The sequence below is a fragment of the Lasioglossum baleicum genome, chromosome 11, assembly GCF_051020765.1.
Source record: "Lasioglossum baleicum chromosome 11, iyLasBale1, whole genome shotgun sequence".
Lineage (NCBI taxonomy): Eukaryota > Metazoa > Arthropoda > Insecta > Hymenoptera > Halictidae > Lasioglossum > Lasioglossum baleicum.
In genome coordinates this window covers 14,634,142-14,644,165 of record NC_134939.1, presented here as the reverse complement: position 1 = coordinate 14,644,165, position 10,024 = coordinate 14,634,142, and the positions used below count along the sequence as shown (strand labels likewise).

At 40.2% G+C, this 10,024-nt stretch overlaps 1 protein-coding gene across 6 annotated transcripts in view; it reads right to left on the bottom strand.

The window, feature by feature from the left end:
• Dlg5 (MAGUK family member discs large 5) overlaps positions 1–10,024 on the bottom strand; it is a 19,543-nt gene extending 9,519 nt beyond the window's left edge. The window contains exons 1-13 of one of the 6 annotated variants that reach the window (XM_076433531.1): positions 9,884–10,024; positions 9,022–9,127; positions 8,265–8,282; positions 7,785–7,917; positions 7,295–7,643; positions 6,618–7,037; positions 5,286–6,374; positions 4,578–5,208; positions 3,261–4,367; positions 2,064–3,084; positions 1,427–1,668; positions 547–776; positions 130–349 (exon numbers count right to left, since the gene is read on the bottom strand). In XM_076433531.1, the coding sequence (XP_076289646.1) occupies positions 130–349; positions 547–776; positions 1,427–1,668; positions 2,064–3,084; positions 3,261–4,367; positions 4,578–5,208; positions 5,286–6,374; positions 6,618–7,037; positions 7,295–7,643; positions 7,785–7,917; positions 8,265–8,282; positions 9,022–9,064 (5,503 nt within the window). In that variant the 5' untranslated portion in view covers positions 9,065–9,127; positions 9,884–10,024. The other 5 variants (XM_076433532.1, XM_076433527.1, XM_076433533.1 and 2 more) reach the window with 5 other exon arrangements.

Sequence of the window (10,024 nt, the reverse complement as noted above, 5' to 3'; positions counted from 1 at the left end):
GTTATTTTTTTTAAAGGAATCGTATAGTTTTGTATGCACTATTTGATGAATCCCGACATTAATATTGTTAAAACGAGACTTCCATAATTTAAAACACAATGGTCATGTAAATGACAGTATGTAACTCACCAGAAATATAATGCCTATATTCTGCCTCAAATTTTAGTGCTTGTTCATACATTTCTTTTGCAGCTTTAGCACTCACTTTATCGCTTGGATACCTAGAATCCTTCACTTCCTTAATTTGTTTTGTATTCTTGAATTTAATCAATAATACTATTGGATAGATTTGATGTCGGTGAAGTCGCTCAATCGATGCAATCGATACATCCAAGATACAATGAGTATTCTAAAATTAAAGAATTATTAAAAATATATATGTATGTAGTTACAAATGGAAACTTTCGAAAAATATAATTTAGTTCGAGAAATGATTAATAAACTCGACACAGTTAATTTTTAGCTGATCAATCTGCTATGTCTACGCGTTTTATATAAATAACATTATCAATATTATGTATGGCATTGGATAAAAAAATACCTTACCTTCTCACAAATGTCCTTGACAGCTTGTACTGTAGTACACTCGAAATAGCTTCCTTTTTTTCTGTAGTCTACATAAAGTGCGTCACGCAAACCTTGTTCGAGCGTCGATTGAGAACAGTGCATCGCTTCTGCGAGACACCTAGTGAATTGACCAGGAAATTCTTGTAATAGTTTTGTAACTACACATTCGCTTAGTGGTCCAATAATCAATACCGGTCTTAAAGCTGGATCTGTAGAAGATGAAATTACCATTAGATAGTTCGATATTGTGAACAGATTTTAAAGTTGCATTCTATAAATAAATGTGTGTGAAGCAGACCCAGCATTCAATACACTATTAAAAATACACATGAATCCAACAAAAATAGAATAAACGAAAATACAAGTTTTAAAGCGAGCTCCTGTTTTCTTAATCAAATATACACCTTGACATAAAAACTCCAAAGTTGTACTGACACAGTACATTTCTAAATTACAATTATATTATATCGTGTACTTAATTATTTCAACTAAACGAAATCAGTCACAAGTTTTACACTTACTAAACCACTATCATTTATTTTTTACAACTGATTAGGTATTTTGTAAAATTATTGACTATTTATATTACTGACTGTATATATAAAACATAAAGCTAGCTTTTATTTATATAAATTCGCTGCCGCGCCCCCTTCCAGAATCACAACTCATATTTTAGAAACAGCTGTTCTAAACCATGGAAAATATTTGAAAAATTGTTACGACAAAAGTTCTTTTGTTTGAAAGAAAGCGTATCGAAATTTTAATGATTCGAACCGCTTGTATTAGGAAATTTAGGCCATATATCAAGCAGCTTCCGTCACAACAATCTTTTGAATATTATAAAACTACAAGTACTTACAATCCAATCTTTCGACGCGTTGGTAACTCGCTGGAAGAGTTTCTTCGTTCAATGTGCCGCTGTCACTGTACCAACCCAAATTTACACCTGTAAGGTGTGACAACTCTTTACTGTCCCTACTAGAAGAACGTTGATGTTTTTTCCGGCGGAAGAAACTTCTTCTTGCACTAGTGCTACCTCGTCTAGTGGTATCTGTTTCCAAATCGCCCAATGAACGTCTTAAAAGCAAATCTTCTTCAACCCTAAAAGCACATTAATCGTTAAACGGTTTATCACGCCGGCAAATTGTAATATACGAGGTGTGCTCAAAAAATAACAGTTCCACGCCATTTTTTCTTTGTTGTTCGTGATTTTTTGGTCAAAACCAACACTGTAATGATGCCCCAGCCTCCACATTCACCGGACATGGCCTCGTGTGATTTTTTTGTTCCCAAAAACAAAGAGAAGCAAAAGGTCGTCTATCCCAAAGATTGAGCTCCAGAAGTGTTTCAGAAGCAATTGGAAGAAGCATAAGTGTGTAATATCTAATGGAGACTATCTTGAAGGGGATAACATTCACGTAGACGAATAAATAAAATTCCCGTGACTTTTTTAACACACCTCGTACATAGATACAAGTCGAATTACGCGAACGTACTTGAATTTGCTTGGAATTATTCCACAGGTTTGTCTTCTTCCAGTTTGATCGACTAACCAAGCTCTCCAATGGCCTGGAGTACCATTGAACATAGTATTGTCGACATATAAAATATCATCTTTATTAAATCTAAGTTGTAGGCTATCCCCTACTTCGCCCACTCGATCGAACATCGCTTTCACATAAAAACTGTCACCCGGTTTATCTTTCACTTCATTATACCTCTCAGGTACATATTGAGCAATCAACGTCACTTTATCCGCTGGCCTAGCCAATTCCAGAGCCGCTTGTTCCGCGGTTGCCTGCCTGAGATCTACACCGTTATATTCTAGTATACGATCGCCGGTACGTAGACCTGCCTCTTCTGCGAGGCAACCTGGTTGTACCGAATGTACAAATATTCCAACACCGTTTCCACCGACGAGCGAAATACCCAAATTCGAGCATTTTCTGGTCTCAATGAATAAGTACCTAGGTTCACTTGGTGGTGGACTTTTACGATTTTGTTCTTCCTGCGTAGGACTTCTCACGGTAGCGTTTTGCCGTTGCAGCGTAGTCGCTGCCTGATTTAACTGTGCTCGTGTGAGCGAGTTGGCAGTGACGCGCAACGTATCGAGAGTCGCCGAATTACGCATATTGTCTAACGTGGCTGAACTGCGAAGTTCTGGTTTTCTAATGTTGATATCTAAAGACGCTGATGCTCTAATTTGTCGCTCTCTATCTTCGGTACCTCGCACTTCCAGGGAAGCAGAGTTCCTGATGTCTCTCTCTCGAATGGTGCGAGGTGGTTCCAAGGTATTCGAAGTTTCGCGCATGATAGTCAACGTGTTGGATGTTTCACGCTGTGTACTTAAGCTACTGGAAGCATCTCGTTCAGGTTCTGAGCTTTCCAACTCGATTGTCGGTTTTCTCGTAGCCTCTGGACTGTTACACGGAGTTGGCGATCCACTACGACTACCACCCTGAGCACCACCAGCTTCCGACGAGCTCGAAGAAGCAGACCCTTCTAATTCGTTGTATTCTGATTTTTGGGAAAAAACCAAGTGATATATAAATACAGGCTTACACGGTAAACGAAGAACCATGCGATAACGATAAATAATAATTACATATAAGAGGAAAAGGTGCAAGACGATTCGTATAGTGCAAATTTGTGACTGGGATTTACTACTCGTTCTAATATGACACTGTACTCACTGTCTGGACTGTACTGCACCAGCATCGTAATGGAATTACCGCACTGACGCAACACATTGGCAGCAAGTTGGTACGTGGCGCTCCTCATATTAATACCACAGACTTCGAGCAATTGATCGCCAATTTGGAGACCGACTTGAGACGCTAAACTGTGTTCGCTAACGGTAGAGACAAAGACACCGCCGCTTTCCAAACAGGAGATCTGAATTCCTAACGGCTCAACCGACTTGTCTATGTGAACTCTCCGAAGTTCTCCAGGTGCCGGCCTAGATTGAGAATAACAATACTCTGGCATGCTGGACCGTTTATTGCTACTACTTCCTCTGACCGTTCCTCCAGAACTACTTCCACCTCCGGTACCAGGGCTAAGTACTTCGACGTGGAATGTTGGCATCGGGCTGCCTCTTTCCGATGTCCTTTCTATACTGCCGGTGGACAATTTACCCACGCTGCTTTTCGAGGTTACACTAGGATTTGACGGTATTCGAAAACGTTGATTTTCCTTCTTTCTTGGGAACGTTCCACCTTCGTAGCCATGCGTGTATGCTGGTACGTCGTATGTAGTGCCGATCGGTGGAGCGCGAGATTTGTGATAATGCAAATCTACGGAGGGTGTGTGCAAATGCCCGAATCCTGCTTGCGGGCCGGGGCTATACGAAGGTTCGAAACAGTAAGATCGTGCATCAGGAAGTCCTATCGACTCCCCGGACTGTGCAGACGGCAAAGATGGCGGGGAAGGGTATCTCGAAGGTAAAGAGTTTTGTTGATGGGGATGCGGATGCGAATGCGTATAGGGAGGAAATGAAAAATTACCAGTTAACTGCTGTCTCGTGCCGCTGGTCGACGATGTTGATGATCCGGCCCCGGAATAAAGTTGAGATTGCGCTCTATTATGCTGCAACGTCTCTATTTGGTTGTCGTTGCTAGGAATATATTTTTGCGCCCTCTTCTTCGAGAAATATTCTACGTCTTTTCCCGTGTTAGCCGACTTTAACGAGAAGTCGATGCTAGTTTCGGACGGTGTCAGCGTAGAGCTCAGTCTACTCTCCGTGTTCTCGAATTCGGCGGTCGGTTTCTTATCTAGCGGGATATCTTTGAACTGCACCACTGGAGTAAAGGATTTCTGACTAAATAACTGTCCAGTTTTGAGGAAATTTGGTAATGGTTTTTCTACGGATTTATAAACTGTATGCCGATTATTCACATTGGAGAAACTGGTCAAGGGAATAGGATTAGAAATACGATTATAATTATAACAGTCATACTTGGGCGGTTGATTAAGGAGAACACTTAAGGGCAGCCTTTCTTTTGTCTTACGTGGATGTAAAATAGTACCGGTGCCATTCTGTATTAGAGGCCCGCCTCTGGCTTTCGGCCACGTACCTCCATTCTTCTCAATCTTTTCGGTTCCCCGCCGCTTACTTCGTTTCAATACCCCGTTATTCGCTTTCTTGTGATAGCTCTCTATCACCGAGTCTAATTCCGCTATCGCATCTTGCTCTTGCTCGAAGGTGTTCGGACTGGAATTACGATGACGTTTCTTCTTTTCTTCGCGATCCTTGCTATGTTTACGTCCCCGTACTATGTCGATCTTCTCCCGTATATTATCCCAAGCGTTGCTAATACCGCTCGGCTTCTCGCTACTAACCGACTTCGAAACTTTGTAAACGCTTCTATCACCGAAGTTCGCCGCTAAATATCGTCTATCGTAATCATCCGATGCTGTCTTCATCATCATTCTCTCTTGCTCCGTTTGCGAACAACTGTTCACCATTTTCTGTTTCTCCGTGCCGAAGCTACCATCGATGGTCATTGTCTCCGAACTAGTCTCCGAAGGTAACGGTATTCCTTTCAGGGTGGTGATAGTTAAAACATCCGTGCTCGTGTCGTTTAAAATTGTCATCGCTTCGTGACTGGAATTTATACCTTCCATAGTTTTGCTATTAATCTAACAAAAGAGAAATATTAATTGATCAATCAGGAAAATATTTATCGCGTAAATATTCGTATATGCTAAACACGTACATTTAATACTCTATCTCCAACAGCAAGATTACCATCTTTAGCGGCTAAACTGCCAGGCGATATCTTCGAAATGTACACACCAAGCTCCAAAGAAATTCCATGAGGAACCGTACCAACTGGTAGTTGCGTTGTCCTTAATGATCTTCTTGTAACGCGTCGCCTTCTTACCGTCAACGTAGCAGAACCCACCGAACACGTACGCAAAGTTTCCATTATGACACGCGTCGAAACCGATGTGCAATCGACGTTATTTACTCGCATAATGCAATCGTTCACTCTCAATTTTCCTTCAGCGACACTACCTGTTATAACTTGAGCAACGTAAATTCCCGTGTCGTTCGGATAATACGGACTATCACGACCTCCAACCAGCGTCACTCCTAAATCACGATCCGTGTCTAAACATAGTCGACTAAGGTCAAAATGAGTGGTAAGAATCTCCCAATCATTGATATCAGTGTCGATCGCGGAGTCATGGGAATGCGCCAAACCTTGCGCGAATTGACTGACTCTTAACGCGTGATCACCAGATTCGATCTTTTCCTTGAGATCCTTCAGTTCTTTCGATGCCTCGTTCCGTTGCTTTTTAATATCATCGGAATCACGTAAAGCACCCGCTAATTCCGACACTGCACGATCACGTTCTTTTCTCAACCGATCACATAAAGTTCTAATACTCTCTCTTTCTAACACTATTTTATCTCGTTCGCTGAAAGCCCAATCTCTTCTTCGTTTCGATACCTCTGCCTCTTGAAGAGCCTCTTCGAGTTCTGCTTGCAATTTGTCTACGGATTTCCTCAGTTTATCCAACTCCAAGTTTGCCTGATCCAAATTGTCCATACGTTCTTTGTCCCTTTTCGTATAATCCGCGGTATTATTTTCTCTTTCAGCTTCTTTATTCGAATTATCACGTTCGCGATTATACGAGTGCAGTTCCATACGATTCTTGTAATCTCGGTTAGAACCTTCGGAATAATCTCCAAACTTCTGGCGCAATTGGTTACATTGTTTTAAAGCTTCGTCTCGATCTTGCAAGGCTGAAGAAATTTCCCTCCGTAGAGTTTCAATTTGATAGGATAAAGCTTTTTTCTAAAAATAATGCGAGCAGATTAAAACAGAGAACGTTCGCTTAAAAATAGGACTTATAGCAAGCAGCAAGTAATGTATGGTACATATGATATGCAATATAAATAGCTAGAAACCAATATAAAATGTGTGAGAAGAAAATAACATTAACGGGAGAAATTCTTACGGTTAATTATTTAAAATAGTAACTAAACGAAACTTCCAGTCAATTGATCAAAGGAAAAGAGTTTATCCGATTGAACTTACCTCTTCCATAAACTGTTTATTCTGGTTTTCGAAATGCGTGACCTTCGCGTATGCTTGTGTTAGATCATCCCCAAGTTTCTCCATTTCTTTGTGTACTGTGTCTCGCTCGCCCATAATTAAACTGTATTCTTGTAATGCAGCATTTCTTTCTTCGGTTAATCGTTTCATATCTTTGCTAGCCTTCATACGCAGTACCATCGCATGGTTGATTTCTTTCACCGCTTCTTCGTGTTGTTGCTGCACCTTGGCCAAGGCTTCACGGTAATCATTTCTTTCCCTTAACGCAATGTCCCACTGCCTGATCGCAGCAGTACATTGTTGCTTCAGACCGTTACGTTCGCGAACCGCGCTATTGCGCTCTTGAACAACGTCGTCATACTGTTTCTTCAACCTGGCAGCCTCTTCTTGCGATAGTTCCAACTATATGTAATCATACGTGCAGAGTTTTATAAAATCGCAAGGTGTTATTTATCGATAGGACCGGTTATTATAAAAGCTTGTACGGGCCTTTGATTTACTCGTACTACGCCTCTCCAACAATTAATTTGTCCCACCAAACCACCCCACGTTGGGCGCCAATTTGTAACCAAACTATTGTTATTCTTTTTCTAATAACCAGTCCTATCGAGGTGTTAAATTATATCAAAATACTTGGAACGCTAATGTTTTATACTTGCCTTATTAACAGCGGACGAATGCGACGATATCAAATCGTCGTATCGTTTCCTAAGAGCATCGTATTCGTCTTTAACAGCTTCATATTTCCGAAGCGCGGATAAATAGTGTGGATTCATAGCATCGCTATTGGTAGTGTCAGAAACAAGAACTTCCTGATTCTGGCACCGTAGTTCAGACACTTCCTTTTGCAGCGCTTGAACCTCCCGATCAAGACGTTGTTTATCATTTACTAAATCTCCGTACTTGCCCCGTAACGCCGAGCTTTCCTGTGATGTTGCCTCTAACTGATTCATGACTGGTATATGCGGTCCTCGATAGTATTCCAATTCCTTCATAGTATGCTCACACCTAAATACGAAATCTTATCGTTTAATACGAGCGGTTACTAAATATCGAGTAGCTCGAAATTACAGAAAAGAATATACAACAATGCAAGCACAACAAGCGAATACTAACAAATGAAAATGAAACTAGGACAATAACACAAACCGTCTTATAGTATCGGAGTGCCTAAGTAGCTGAAGCTGATGCATGGCTTGATCGCATTGAGCATCATAATCGCTATGACATTCAGTACCACCGACAGGACTTCCGACACTGCCGTAGCCTCCGCTATCTCTTTCTTCATGCACCACACGCAAATAATATTCAACAATACAAATTGCAAAATAATAAATATAATGCGATGAAACATAAAGGTGTGATTTAAATCTAAACATATCGACACAGTGGAATATGTGTATTAAATTGAATCAATTTATATACTAAATTAAATTTTTCTATCGTAAACGTACACATCTCGAAAATGATTTAAAAAATACAATAATTAAATCGATAAACTACTACAAACACACAATGTGTTTACGATAGATTAATTTTCTAAGACAAAAAAACAAAAAGAAAAGACGACTAACAGTACATATTTTTCATACGAAATATTTAAATATTTTTCAATAGTATTGTTCTTACCCATGTTAAGTGCTCCATCTGTAAAAAGATAATGGATCGAATTTCAATGGATTACAAGGAAAATGTATGTCATTAAGAGACTGTGGATTCTGTATGTAAAATAGAAAATGTTGGCATTGATTGCAGGACACAGGAGCCAAATAAAAATCGTATTCTTCTTTTAATTATCCCATTAGTGGTTTGTTAAATATTTTTAACATGTCCACTGCTTTAAACTGTGCGTGCCCATTATTTTCGTAAATGCATAAAATCCGCAGTCCAGTGATTAAATACACACATAAAAATGAAATCACTGTTATGCACACTGCACGCCGTGTTGTTACAATTGGTAGAACAATATAATCAGATGTCCGACTAGCTTTCACCAGGAAAGAAACTCTATGCCACGCATGTAAGCATTATGATTCACTGTTTTTTGCAAAGTAAAATTATAATTACTGTTTAAAGCATTGTGCGAAGCGGTTCAATTAAGCAAAATACAGTTGTACAATTGTTTTTTCCAACAGGAACATTTAAAAGCATGCATAGACAATTGATTTGTTTAATGGAATAAATGCATTTTAGTAGGCTAACACCGAAATTTCATAGAAGGAAAGCACTTCTGCTTGATTATTTTTCTGTTATTTTTACGGTTGAATGATTTTTAGCTCGAATAAATTTAATAGGTCAGAGTGTATTACTTAAATTCTATTTATAATATCGAACTGACATAAACGTATAGAGAAATGTAACGGAAAAAACTAAAAACTATACTCACCACTACTTCCAGCACTATCCAAGGAAGATGCGCCAGAAGCCATGCTCTTGATTCACCGAGGATCTACCACAAATACTTCGCTAGCAAGGTACGTGCTAGGTATTGCCTGGAAAGTATCCATGCGCTGTATTTCATGGAAGAGTGAACCCTTTGTGAATTACTAAGAAGTAGCCTTCGGGATGACATTATGGCTGTGGTCTAAACGGTGCATGGCACTCATAAGAGGGATGCAACAGTGCACCTGGTGCACACACACACACACACACACACGCATGTACACATAGACAAACGGTTATACACTCAGGCACAAACACACACCCAGACGCGCGCGCACATGAACACTCGCTCAACACACAACATACATACGCAGAGTAACTCTTACTCCAATACAAACACGTGCCTCGTAATATCGAAACTTTTCATGCATCACTGTTTTCCGCGCGATTACTGATACGGAAGAAACAACGGGTGAACGTATGTTTTCTGAATGGATGTAATAAATTAATCTACGTTTTGCTGATGTGTCTCAATTTCGAGATCGCGTCACATTTATTTCTTTTATCCCCTGTCAACAGAGAGGTTATCGATCCTCGTTTAATAGTAGCACAAATGAGTGACGATCACCGGCTAGCTTATCCCCAACAAATTGAAAACTCGTTATCACTGTAGAAAAAAAGGAGCGAACAAGCCTTTCAGCGGTGATCTCGATCGCGCACCTCTTCAAATAATCTATTAACTCTGTCGACAACACTGAAATCGATGCAATTTTCACTGACTTCGATCGTCCCGATCGCTGCGAACTGCGCACCGTTCATCCCGAAATGACTAATGTCCTGATATTTAACGATAAGTGATCGCTCACCTGCTGCACCAACGAACCTGACAATTAGCCATTTTCATTCCGCCACTACAGTCTGTTTCGCATTGTCGATAACAGAGAGGAAATGAGAGTGCTCACGCCCGGGGTTTCGGTGCCTCCAACTTTTGCCCGAGCGATAGTGCT